The 14350-nt window shown below is 35.3% G+C and overlaps 1 protein-coding gene across 12 annotated transcripts in view; it reads left to right on the forward strand.

Annotated features, from left to right (window-relative positions):
* The window catches only part of FAM184A (family with sequence similarity 184 member A), a 100296-nt gene that overhangs the window by 79849 nt on the left and 6097 nt on the right, over positions 1 to 14350 (forward strand). For 8 of the 12 annotated variants that reach the window (XR_016020191.1, XM_074333503.2, XM_019740984.3 and 5 more), the window contains 5 exons: positions 951 to 1104; positions 4509 to 4636; positions 6043 to 6227; positions 6673 to 6819; positions 13185 to 13302. Coding sequence is in view for 11 of the 12 variants with exons in the window: in XM_074333503.2 (XP_074189604.1) it covers positions 951 to 1104; positions 4509 to 4636; positions 6043 to 6227; positions 6673 to 6819; positions 13185 to 13302 (732 nt within the window). In the remaining variant the exon portion in view is untranslated. The remainder of the gene's footprint in view (positions 1 to 950; positions 1105 to 4508; positions 4637 to 6042; positions 6228 to 6672; positions 6820 to 13184; positions 13303 to 14350) is intronic. The other 4 variants (XM_074333502.2, XM_019740983.3, XM_019740990.3 and 1 more) reach the window with 1 other exon arrangement.

A 14350-nucleotide genomic window follows, 5' to 3' on the forward strand; every position in this document is an offset into this window, starting at 1 on the left:
TCTTTCAAAACTTTAATCATTTTTCAAAAGAAATCAGAGTCTGCAATTTTATTGTCTGTCATTAGGTAGCCAAGCGACCTAAGTAATGTTGTCTAAACTAGAAATCCTTTATTTTATCTGTATTCAAAGAAACCTATGCTTCTTTTCCCCAGAAATAAAACACTTTTAAAACAGTGAACATACTGTTTTAAAATACTAATGCTAATTTTTAAAAACAGCATTTTAGAGTAATGATTAAAGAAATGCATCCCTAGTTACAATATGGTACCTTTCTCAGAAACCTGTCATGTTATAGATCACAGTAAGAAAGCCCTTCCTGGCACAGTTCAGTCTCCAAACTTGAAGTACCCGGAGCTCTATTTTGTCCCTCCTGTGGCCCTATATCTTCTTAGTCTTAGCCACATGCAGTCTTGTTCTCTCTGGCCAGGTTTTCCAAACTAATCACACGAAAGGCTTTAGCTTACATTTGCAGCTACCACCTCTCAGAGCTCTTGCTTCTATTCATAAAACAGGAGCTAAGAATGACTGTAGAAAGTAGCTACAAAAGATAAGGGTGGAGCTGTGAAAGCCCTCACCTTTTTTGTCCTAATCAGGAGGAGACCTTTTCACATTTTCGCCCTCCTCCTCTCCTAAGTCTGAGACTGTGCACACAGAGGAATTATTCATTAATTTTAGGTGGTTTACACCCCTTGGCAGCTTTAGAAAATGACTATTTGAAAACTGCCTTCGGTCAAGGGTCCATACCCCAATTCAAACACCATACATTGAGTCAAACTGGTTTCACTAATTTATTTTCTAATGGTGATTATCTTATATCTAATTTTCCTGTAAATGAATTAAAAATGCCGTTTTCTTAAATAATAACTGAGTTTTAATAATTATTTTTTATTATGTTTGCATTTTCCTTCCTGTATGTTAACATAATAATCTAAATGTTTTTCCTTTTCTAGGCTCTTGAAAACCATTTACAACAAAAGCATTCTGCAGAGCTTCAGTCATTAAAAGATGCACACAGACAGTCAATGGAGGGCTTCCGGATAGAAATGGAACAGGAACTTCAGACTCTTCGCTTTGAATTAGAGGATGAAGGAAAGGCTATGCTTGGTATTTTGCATGGATTATAATCTTGTCATATTTATTCATATATCCTTCTACTTTAAAATTTAACATCAAATCACTACATTTTATTTTTAATTTTTAAAACAATATCTAAGTGTCCTACATATTTTATTTGAAGTTACCATATGAAGAGGAGAGTATGGTGGAATAGATTGGACAGAATGCAAACATTAAAAAAGTGAGATTCCTGTCAACTTTCTCTGTACTCTGGCTCTGTGAGCAACATTCATTGGTGCTTCCGTCTGTCATTAGCGGACTAAACAGAGTTGAGGACGTTGAGGCTTCCTATTATCTAGTGAGGAAAGGGAGAGAGGCATGGAGCCAATAGTCCTTAGACTAAGTAGTTATATTGGCTGAATTTTCCACTTAATGAGTTTGTTTTAATGAAAAAAGTCATGTTTAAGCCTGACTTTTTTTAAGGTACTTTTCAGATATTTTTTAATGGGATTTTTATCTTTGAGGTGTTCAAATAACTACTCTTTTTTTTAAAAAAGATGAGTTTTGAAGAAAAACGATATATGTTTAAAGGGTCTTTTTGTTTGTTTGTTTTTTAGTGTCTTTCAGTAACTTTTCATTTTTACCGTCTCGTTTTCCTTCTGTTTGATTTTTTTTGTTTTTTGTTTTTCCAAATTCTCCTAATATTTTTAATGACTCCTGGCAGCCATTAATCTGTTCTCCGTTTTTACGATTTTATCATTTTAAGAAAGTTATACATGGAATCATTCAATATGTAACCTTTGGGATTGGCTTTCTTTCACACACAGTAATTCTCTGGAGGTTGATCCAGGTTTATGTATCAATAGTTTGCCCCTTTTTATTGCTGAGTAATATTCCATGGTATTCACCTACCACATTTGTTGTCCCTCACCCATTGAAGGATTATCTGAGGTTTTCAGTTTTGTGTAAACTAGTTCTCATTTGCCTGGGACAAATGCCCAGGAGCTCGGTTACTGGGTCATAGAATAATTGTATATTTAGTTTTTTAAGTAACTGCCAAACTGTTTTCCAGAGTGGCTGTACCACTTTACGTCCCCACTAGCAATATATGAGTGACCCAGTTTTTTCACATCTTCCCCAGCATTTGATGTCATTATTTTGTATTTTAGCCATTCTGATAGGAATGTAGCGATATCTCATGGTGAATTTTATTTTGCATTTCCCTAATGGCTGATGATATTGACCATTTTTTTCATGTACTCATTTGCCATCTGTATATCTTCTAATTGGATTGTTTGTATTTTTGTTGTTGAAGTTTAAGAGTTCTTTAGATATTCTAGATACTAGTCCTTTGTCAGGATCTTTTCAGGCATACATTTTACCCCAATTATTCCATTGAAATTACTCTTCCTGAGGTCACCATTGAACTTTGAAACTCCAAATCCAAAAGTATTGTCACTAGCTCTCATCTGATTTGCCGTGTTTGTATCATTAGACCCCTTTGACCTTCTTGAATCTTTTTTCCCCTTGGTTTCCATGGGGAAAGAACTGTCCTCTGTTCTTCCCTTTCTGACCTCTGTTCTTCAATCTTCTGTTTCCCTGTGCATCCATAAAATATTGCTATTTCCCAGGATTCAGTCCCTAGCCTTCTGGTCTGTTTTTCAGTCTTCAGGCTTTTCCTGGTTATTGGATTCATATCCATGTCTTCAACTACCATCTATTGTGATAGTGACTCCAAATATGTATTTCAAGGTCATACTGCTTTTCTTGTGAATTAGATTTATATTTCTTACTGCATTTTAGACATTCTGACTGATACTCTGCATTTGAAATATGAACTCACTGTTTCCCTCATGGACAAAATGTGTTTCTATTCCTGTATCCACTTTGAATTAATGGTATCACTGTTTACCCAGTTGCCCACAAACCAGGAATCTGGAAGATGCATTTAATTTTTCTCTTTCACTTATACATTCTATTAGTTCCTCCTCTTAAATATTCCCTATATCTGTTTGATTTTCTTTAGTCTTTCTGCCATACTTAGTTTGTGGTCATATTATTTGTCACATGGATTATTACCATAACTTTCTCACTGGTTTCCCTTCCTATAGCCTATCCTCCAAACTCCAGTGAGGTTAATCTTTGTAAGAGTCAAATCTCACCATATAACTTCCCGACTTTAAATCCTTCAGTGATTCCCCATGTCCCTCATCACTACCTGTCAAGTTTTCCCACTGAAGTCCTTAATACCAGTGAGACTGAACTTATACCTTACATGGAGGTATCAGAAGGACCCTAAATTGACTAGCTACAAGCACATTTCTTTGAAGTAGCATGTTTTAGCTTTAAATTTTATATTTTACTCACTTATATATCTCCTGCATTAATATAAAAATAATGGCTTTCCCAAAATCAATTAAAATTCGTATTTCAGAAGACGATCATGTTTCACAAGTTCCCTCAGGCATACTACAACACATAGCTGAGTTTGAGAACCATGAACCCAAACATAAAGTAAAATACATTTTATACTAAAACTTTCTTAGATTGGGCTCCATTTTCTTTCTAGTACATGCTCTGTGGGCTTCTGCCACACTAAACTTCTTATAAAGTCTGCCAGATAGATCAGATTCTTTCTGTTCTTGCGTATGTTATCTCTTCTTCTTGAATGCTTTTCTCTTCTCCACTTGGAGAACCCTACTAGTCTTTTAAACTAGTTAGTGTGATAATTCCTTTGTGGTAGCAACCTCAGTTTCCCTCTCTTAGGAAATTTGGGTGTGTCCACTATTGTGCTTTCGTTATAACTAATACTCATGTCTGATGTCTCTCTTAATTCCCTGGCAAGATGCTTTCACCTCTATCCTGTGCAGTTACAAGGATAGGGTCATATTTTATTCTCCTTTAGTATTGTACCTAACATTCAATAAATGTGGATTATATGAAATAACTAACCTCAAATTCAAATGAAGTAACCTCAAATTCAAATGAATTAACCTCAAATTCAAATGAATTCCAAAACACTAAAAGCATTCACCAGCCAGTGGTTAACATCTTTTAGGGATATTGTGGAAGAATTCTTACCTGGATGAGAAGTTGCCTCCAAAATATGTGTTATGGTACCATTCAACTCGGAAATGTTATTATTCTCATAGTGCATCTCCATTAGCGCCTTGATTGCAAACTGAAAACATGTATAGAAATATATTGATCTATTGGAAAAGCTGAAAATTTTCTTATTCTCATTAAAGCTAGGTGACCTCAAAATTTATAATATTCTATGATAGTCTGCTGATAGTATTTCAAGTGGTATACACAATTCTGTGAGATTTTAATGGGCGTATACAAGTGTCCTAATTTAGAAAATGATATTTTGTGACTTTTATAATATTTATCTAAATATTGATAATATTTTAAAAATATGCTAAACTCTTTTTTTTCCTCTTGGATTCTAGCTTCATTACGCTCAGAACTAAACCATCAACATGCAGCTGCAATTGACTTGTTACGGCATAATCATCATCAAGAATTGGCAGCTGCCAGTTTGGAATTAGAGAGAAGCATAGACATCAGCAGAAGACAGGTAGAGAAGAAGCACATTCTGTTCTGTCCTTAAACGTGAAGAGATTTGAATGTTCACAATTTTCTGAAAAATATTTGTAACAACTAGTATTTTCACTAGTTATTATTTACTATCTGTGTTAAAGAGTTTTATTTTTAAAGGGAAATAGGTAATTTAACTTTTAAATATTGGTCATAAAATTACATTTTCCTTTATGAACATTTTTAATTGAATATTTTGAAATATACTTACATCTTGAAAAAGTCAATAATCAAATATAAATAGTACAAAGAATGAAGACAGAGTACTTACTATAAAATAACATGGTCAACTAGAACTTTCCATGATGTTCTATATCTGTGCTGTCTACTACGGTAGTCACTAGCCACGTGGGCCAAATATGTCTCCTGTGACTGAGGACCTGAATTTTCAATTTTACTTAATTTATTTAAACTTGAATTTAAAACAGCCATATTAGATAACATGACTATAGAATTAGCAGATTCTCAAGAAGGAAAAAGGTAGCTTATATTTCCATATCACTCTAGCACAACTGCTATTTATGCTTTTTAAATTTTGTTCTTTGGCCAAGTGTACTTCACTTGATTAGATAATTTGTAATTTTGAATGTATGTAAGTCTGGATGTGTGGATTTTTAGACATTTAGTGCAATGAAAACTATTATTAGTTTACTTATGCCTTTTACTTTGTTAATATTCAACTAGGTTAAATGATCAGCCCAAATTTTATTTTCATTACCAGGAAGTTTTAAATGAGCTACCTTATAGAAGGAAGTTATGTCTTCTTCAAGTAGGCTGACGTTGAAATTGACAATGTCTAGGCCTATAGAACTTGTAGAAAATAGTGACTTCTAAGAAAATGGAAGGGAGCTTAACTTTCAGAAAAGATAACTGCTAGACCAGCACTAAGCTGACAAAGTCTACCGTCTAAGCCATGGTGCGTGTGTGTGTGTGTGTGTGTGTGTGTGTGTGTGTGTGTGTGTGTGTTAGGATGACTTCCATAGACGTGGGTCTTTTTAGATTGAAGGACAAGGGTACCAGCCATTTGCCACAAGACCATGTACTTCTTGAGTATGTGAGAGCCCCTCAGCTCTGTCATTGATTATAAATTATCCTTGGACACATCATCTTTTGGGTATTGGTTTCCTCATCTGTAAAATGAGGGAGATGTGTTTTTATAGCCTTTTGGGCCTTCTAGCTCTGACATTATTGAAGCCGTATCCATATAAACACTTCTTATGCATATGGAAAGAGAAGAGGCTTTGAGGTTTTCTCATTTCAGCAGTTTGCTTTAGAACAGTGTCAGATTTGTTATATTCGACATTCCAATATGTCATTTTCTTTCCCTCAGATAAACACAGAAAGCCAATATGTAGAAACTTTTAAAGAATTATTTATATTTTGCAGAGTAAGGAGCATATGAACAGAATAACAGATCTCCAAGAGGAATTAAGGCACAGAGAGCATCACATTTCTGACTTGGATAAGGAGGTACAGCACCTTCATGAAAATATAAGTGCCCTAACCAAAGAACTGGAATTTAAGGGGAAAGAAATTCTCAGAATACGAAGTGAATCTAACCAACAAATGAGGTATGCCATTAATTACAACAAAAGGAATTTGCTGTGTTATCTGAGAGACTGTTATGATGGTACTTAGCAATACATGTCTATTTTGATGACTAGACTGCCTTCTAGTACAATAGTGAAGACCACTTTCGACTTTATTTGTTGACTATGTTATAATCTAGAACATAGATGAAATGTTTGTATTTTGAATGATGTATATGCATTCATTCACTTTGGAAATTGTATAAAATTAACTAAAATCTTTTTAAAATGTTATTTTAAAAAGCATTAAAGGAAACAACTTTAACAAGCTAGATGATTAGAGCAAAGTAACTTACTTTAAGCTGTTTCCATTAATTTTCTATATATTATATTATACCTAAAACCATTTCTAATCTGGTAGAATATAGAAAGTTTTGAAAGCTTGACTTCAGAATAACATTTTCTTAACTAAAAATAAATTAAACAGGTTACATGAACAAGATTTAAACAAGAGACTTGAAAAAGAGTTGGATATCATGACAGCAGACCACCTCAGAGAGAAAAATATCATGCGGGCAGATTTTAATAAGACTAATGAGCTACTCAAGGAAATAAATGCAGCTTTACAAATGTCGTAAGTCACATTATATTAAAGAAAATTCATATGCGGATAATACACTCAGGAGCACTGTGTCTAACCTCAGATTAGCTACTCTTTTGAACTAATTAAATGATACTTTAAAAAGAAAACCTAAGTGCATATTACAGATGGTGACTGTAATCTGATATATTCTTTAATTAGGATAAGTCAGTTGATTGATTGTTTTATCGGCTATTACTGCTACAGTTCTACCAGGACAAATACTTCTCTAACGACTCTCCCTCAGGATTGTGAACTGTCATGACATGGTGAACACTCAGAAGATGTCCATTATATAATGTGAAGTAAAAAGAGCATATTGTGACCAGCAGGTCACACTAATAAGACACATTTTCCAAAATACAAAAGATCTTAAAAAACAAATTTTAATGATAGTGGTTCTCTCTAGGGAGTGGATTAGGGAGGTATTGGGCATCGTGAAAAGCAGAGACTTCCTTTTTATTTTATATACTCTACCTAGATATTGTTTGAATTTCTGTAACGAGCATTTGTTTTATGATTTTAAAAAACAATAAAGGTGTAATATCACCAATAAGTTTACTTCTCATACATTTTAACTCTAATATTGTTAAAACCGCAATTTCTGATGGTTGCTTAATGTTTTTAAAAAGCACCTCTCTTTCCTACACACTTAATTATAAACTGCTGTAATGAATGTAACTGGAATTCACTTCATTTCTGTGGCCCAAACCCTGGTCCAACTTAAGTTATTTCAGAATTAAACTACTCTAAGCTGCTACAGGTGGTTTTATTCAGTCTCTCCTCTTCCAATCAATTAAAAAAGCTCCATAAATATATATAATTGTCTCCACATACTTCAGTAAAGTCAAAATAGTGACTAATCCCATTACCCTCAGCCTTAAACTCTTAGCTCCAGTATTTCTCCAGCCCTGTCCATAGCCACCCTTCTTCCCTGTCTGTTGCATTTGTGTCCACCACACTAACCTTGGTTTCCTTCTAAGATTCTCCTGTATTGTCACCTACAATCTAGAACAGAGGTGTCCAAACTTTTTTCAACGTTTTTCACCAAGGGCCATATGCGGTAAAATACACAAACAGCCGGGCCACTCACTCGAGGTGAAGTACGTATTGCCTCACCTGGTTTATTTAAGTAAACTAAATATGTTTTTGGAATTTGCTGCGGGCCAATTAACAATGGATCATGGGCCACAGTTGGCCCGTGGGCCTCAGTTTGGACACCCCTGATCTAGAATAACCTCCTATGTCATTACTTCCTAATTAGCTTTTCCCGATCTAAAAATCATCTCTTCACATTTCACCCATTTAACCAGTTAGGCCTCACAGTAAATAACGTTACATGTGTAACACATATACCCACATTCACTTAAGCTGGAACAAAAAAATAGACCCCGAGTCTTTAGCATTTACTTCAGTGGCCGCTGAGGTGAGGTGCTCTAATGGACGTACACAGAATTTTCACATTAGTAAGCACTCAATGAATGTTTGTTTCATGAGTGAATTTTTTGAGGATTCTCTATATTTACCACTTCATGAAATTACCTTGGAAATAGTGAGGAGATTCATGAGATCATTTCCCCAGTCACAGTGATTTTTGTTGTTTGCTATTATTGGAGGTAATTTTAAAATCCTTCTGAGCCACAGTAAGAGCTCAGATACATCCCTGGTAGAAGAGCTCATAACCTCAGGCATTTTGCAAAAGTGAGTTACCCTAAACCCCAGTGTCTTGGCTTTCCTTTCTCCTGGCCTCAGTGTTATTCATCAGACAGAGGCCGAAATTTTGGCACCCGCCTGCCCCCGCCCCCTTCATGCTCTAGAAAAACGTGCTCACAAGAAGAAGAACCTCTGTCTGTTCTGTGTCTTTAGGAATGTCCTGTCTCCTTAGGAATGTTAATTTACAAAGAGTAAAGGTTTATGTGTCTGTTTTCACTTTATTCTGTTTTGGTATATGGTTTTGTACATTATGGATTTTCAGTAGATAGTAAATAGCAATGTAGTTTTTCTATATTATGACCATAATTTAGTAAGTAAAGAATTATTTAATTCTTTAGTCAAATATTTTATCACTTTTCTAGATCTACCATTTGTTTTATGATTCAACTAGATTCATGCTAACCAATCATATTTCTTTTTTTCACCAGAAACCTGCTGCCATCGTATAATTAGCCTCTAGCTTTAGGTGTTTAGTCTTTTGGTCAAAAACACACAAATATACTTTAGACCAGCACTGCCCAGTGGGTTTCTCTGTGGTAATGAAGTTGTCCTGGAGCCAAGGGATCTGCTCTGTCTAGTGCAGTAGCTACTGGGCCACAATGAATGCTGAGCACTTGAAACGCAACCAGTGAGATCAAGGAATTGAATTTTTAACTTCATTTGATTTTAATTAATTTGAATGTAAATACCCATCTGTTGGCCAGTCACTACCGTGTTGGGAAACACTGTTGTAGACTATTGGGGATTTCTGACCCACGTTCTTAGATGCAGCCCGCTTCGATCTGCTCAATGGTTTGAATGTAGGCAAAAGTGGTGGATGAGTAGGCAGAGTCCATTCCAGTTTTAGGAGCTGCAGGAGCAGCATTTGAACTATTCCTAGCCTTTTCAAACAACTAAGGGTGCACTGTTGAAGTTCCTAATCAACTTCATGCTGGCTTTAAAGTTTAAAAATCAGAAAACTCCTGTGGATTCTTGAAAGTAGGTGGTAGAGGAGGGACCAGCCTGCCAGGCTGAAGCCTGGAGCCAAGGGACCTCCGCAGCAGCTGGAAGCTTCTTGCTTCTGTTCCTGCCCCTAACCCTTTTGGACTCCAGGGAAGAGGGGACAACAGATTTAAAGGATGGAAAAGCACCCTCTAAACATTGTAGAAATTGTGGTTAAGAGTTCTGTATCTCTTGTGGAATGATTACTAGAAATCCTCTTCTTTAGTGCTGGGTATTAAAGTCTTAGATTTTCAGACAGTGTATAGAAGTATTTTTATTTTCTTGAGTGATATAGTGTCTTAGTAAAATACCTGTACTAATAAAAATCTCATGGTTTTTGTTTATTTTAGAAACAAATGAGAGAATGGGCTGTTTTAAAGAACTTTGTTTTAGCTAAATGTAACATACACTAGAACTTGGGCAGATCTTTACTATGCCAAAAAGGTGATTCAGAGACGATTGATTGTTTAGGTCTCACTGTACTGAAGCAGAAGGATAATTTCTTCTTGGGGAAATACGGAGTTTCTGTACGTGGTCTTTAAGTAGGTCAGTGATCCCTAATTGCAAAGAAGCACCACCCCACCAGAATTATTCTTTAAAAGCTATTTGATTTCTTTTATTTGAAATACTCTAATAGTTTTTTGTTGTTGTCATTTGATTTTTAAATTACCATTTAGGTTATTTTCATAAACTTTGTGAAGGATGTAGTAGTCCTATTATCACAAGTCATCTGTGTCTAAAAGTTATGGGAAAAGAAAAGTTTGACATTAAACTGGTCCAATAACTAAATTTCTTTTCTTTCAGGATGTAGAGAAAGGTGGTATGATAGAGTTCTTTCATCTTTATACAATTGAAACTCTAAAACGTGGGCCTAATAATACTGTTGTTTGGCTCGAAACTCCCAGTGTACTGATTTTTTGGTCAATTATTTATTTTAGAAAACATCATGGGAGGACTATCAACTTGGAAACTTTTTAAAATACAGTTTTATACAGCTTTTTAGGCATTGGTATTTTAGGTTTGTGTTGTCCATGAACCATAGACATTGACCTATATATTTTCAGAGTCAGAAAAATCAGGGCATGTCTGCCTGGGAAGAATCAAACAGTGACTGTAATTGGTAATTTTCTATGTTCTACTTCTGTCTGGTCTCTCTCTTTTCATTACTTTTAATAGGAATCAATATTTAGAGTAAAAGGCATATGTATTTGTGTGGGTCCCGCAAGGCAGTGTGTTTTGTAGGCTTTAATCATTCCTATACAACCTTTGGGAATTTGGTCATTTCTGGCTATCTATGATATTATTTTCTTAATGTCTTTAATTAACTCATTTTAACTTAAAAATTAACAGGAAAACTCAGTTATCTCTACAGTAAAACCATTGTCACTAATGAAAAATTGTCTCCATTACTCTAAATAGAGGCTGACTATAATTATATAAATGTAAGTTCTGTGAAAATAAAACAATGTTGCTAGATTCTAGTTGGCCTTGATGTTCACTGCCTACCGGAGTGTTGTGAAATAGAGTAAGATGCATATGTTATGAAGGCTATTTAAGATATAAAGAACCAAACGGACTTTCTCCTTGTTATGATAAGATTAAAAGATCAAACTAAAAATCATGTATCTCCAGTCATTCACACCTGGCCTTTGGGAAGTAGTGCTGGCTTACAATGCTGCACTGAGGCAACTGAAGAAAGGTAAAATGTTGAGTAGTGTTGGGTTGAAATGGATATGGGGATAGTACCAAGTGTTCTTCCTATTAGAATTTCAAAAGACTAATAATTCTGGAAATATATTTGCAAGTTAACTCTATATCGTATTACCTACTTGTTCTCTCCTTTAATGCTTTCCCATTTGTGTTTATGTGGATTCTGTTTCTCTGATTTATTCAATTATTTTTCCCTTTAATATCCACATATCTTTCATGAAATTTTCTTGGTGATGTAAAGATGTTTTGTGGAGAAGATTGATACTAATTTTGTAGGTAAAGAATTTTTAAGCTAAATGAAGACATACTAGAAGTTAGGTTCAGAGCCAGCCTTTATTATGCAGAAAGGTGGTTTAAGGATTGTAACTGATTGTTGTAGACTCACTTTACCATAACTTCTTATTTTACTAAAACAAAAAGTAGACATAATAGTGTTAAATAAGGTTTGAAATCTAGTTTTTTAGCAACCATTCATTACCAAGTATTCTTGTTCAGCAGGAAGCAGTTCAAAAATCTTGTACCCAGCTTTGAATGATAAAGTACTCCGGTGACATCTTGTGGCTGCTCCAATGTTAAACCCCAACTGCCTTCCTTTGTCTTTGACTAGATCAGTTCTCAAGCTTCTTAAAACCTTTGCCCATAAAATGTATAAACCGTTGCCCATAAAATGCCATATTGTGACGAAGGGCAAGATCACTTTATGTGAGCTCAGTGATAACATTTTTCACTCGTTCTGCATTGCCACAAAGGAACCAAAGTGAAAAGAGTGAAACTGACCTCACACTGAACTATGTCCCAACTGATCTTGAGACAGGCGCTTCCTAATCCCACATATCTCGTCACCCTTGTACCTCCCCACCCCAGGTTAGAACTTCTGTCATGGGTCAAGGTGAGGAGCCGAACATGCTATCGCCAAATCTTTGGCTTGGGCTGAGTTAGTGGAGTTGTATGCTAAAGCTACTGAAATACACAGAGATTCTGGTACCGCTCTGGGATTAGGGGTCAGGCATGGGTCACCGATTCCTAGAAGACAGACCATCCACAAGTGACTCAATATTTGTTGAGTGAATAAATTTTTCTGTAAATCTTTATTAACCATAATTTTATTGAACTTATGTTCTATCCTTTGTATTCAGAACATAGTATGATTTTTAAAATTATCCTAATTATTTACATTTTCTAAAATTGAAAGTGCTTTTTTTCAAGCTAAGCCAGCGGTTTCCGTTTATATTCTTTTAACTCTACCTTGTTTAGACTCTTCAGGATCCATGTCCCCTCTGCTCATAAAACATGCCCTCTATTCTAGAGTCTTCAGTGGTATTCAGTCCTATTACATTCTCATTTTATTCAAGACAGAATAGGCCTAGAAGGAAATATAAGTCTTCTCTTACCTGATGAACCTTTTTTACAGTTTATATGCTTTAGCTGATAATATAGAATTTTTAAACTGAATTTCTCATCAACTAGGAAAGAATGATGTCATACATGTGTCCTTTTTTTCCCTTTCCTCTGCATTTTTTCTTGTCCTTTTTATATATGTTACCAAGCCTTATGTCATAACACAATATTTTATTTGCGATAAGTTCTCCTTAAGTAAGCCGACATTTCCAGCAGCAAACCTGCGTTTGCTAGGTTAGTATCATTCAGCATGTCATTTCTTCTACAGAGCTTACCTCTCACCTCATCCGCATATACCCTTGAAATGGCATAAAATGAGTGAATTATTCAAAAAGTAACCTGCAAAGCCTTTAATTATGTCACCTACCCCTGCAGAGCCCTTAATAATGCTATAGCTCCTGAGACAATCATGTCCTTATGCTCAAAAGTTTTAAGGAAAAGGTGTGGTTTTAAGTTTGTGTGTGCGTGTATTCAAGTGAACTAATATGAAAAATGTAGGTATTACAAAAGGATGTGTCTGAGTCATATTAATAAGCTAAAGATTTTCTTGTTTTTAGACTAGAAGAAATGGAAGAAAAATATCTAATGAGAGAATCAAAACCAGAAGATATACAGATGATTACAGAATTAAAAGCCATGCTTACAGAAAGAGACCAGGTCATAAAGAAACTAATTGTAAGATATTTTGTTTTTGATGTGACCGTGTAGTAATCAGCAGACTATTGATTGGGAAAATATTTTTAAGTAATGCTAAGCAAAAATTGAAAGTTATAAAATACATGCATTGTGATTGAAAGGTTATTAAACTGTTATGCATGAGGGTAAAAAATACAAAGTAATTATAATATTGAAATTGGTATCTATAAGGGGATTGTGCCTTCTTTCAGTATTTTAGTACATATCCAACGTGTAGTCATACGGCATTGCCAGTGCACAGTGAACATACTGTTGGGGTGTGCGCTGTACGTGTAGGATTAGAGTCGGATAGGAGAGGACAGCCCGCACAGCCTGTGTTAGATCGCATTGTCCACTTCCAGGTCAGTCATGTTAATTCCTAAAGTGTGCTCCACCGAACCCCGATCCCAGGAGACACCCATGGGCAAAAGGTTCCCTGAGGTAGCCTAGGAAAAGCCACAGACTCTCTTAGAGAGTCTCCATCCATGTGATGTTATTAGGGGTTCTGACAAATCCATCAGGGAAGAAAATATAGATTCAACAACACCTTGCTTTCATTAAAGCCATAATTCTTGAAGAATTAAAAATACACAAATGTTTTAAAATTCATAAAACCTTTCAGAGTCTTCTAAAATTATATGTGCTGGTCAGTAATGAAAATACCGCTTTTTACTGCCACTAACAAATGAGAAATATTTCATAGTAAAACTAGAAAAGAACACTAATCACTATGTGCTCATTGATCCTTTCAACTAAAAACTTTGGTCATTAGCATGCAAAGAGAGCCAAAGAACATTCATTTCTGAAGTCCTTTTTTTAAAATATATCTCTTTTAGCATTTAGGAAAGCCAAACTGTTGTCTGGGGCTAGTTCCTGCCAAAATTAACAGGCAGTACACTGGGCTTCTTAGATAAACCCAGAAGCATGCATTGGAAAGACAGAGCATCCGCTGCTTCCACCCACTAACCACCCAGTTCTCCAAGCATTGTCAGCATGAGCACAGGACTCATAGATTGTTCTCTCTGATAGCAGTAGATTCATGGAAAAT

Source organism: Rhinolophus sinicus, chromosome 2 (genome assembly GCF_057876585.1).
Source record: "Rhinolophus sinicus isolate RSI-liver-muscle chromosome 2, RSI-T2T, whole genome shotgun sequence".
NCBI lineage: Eukaryota > Metazoa > Chordata > Mammalia > Chiroptera > Rhinolophidae > Rhinolophus > Rhinolophus sinicus.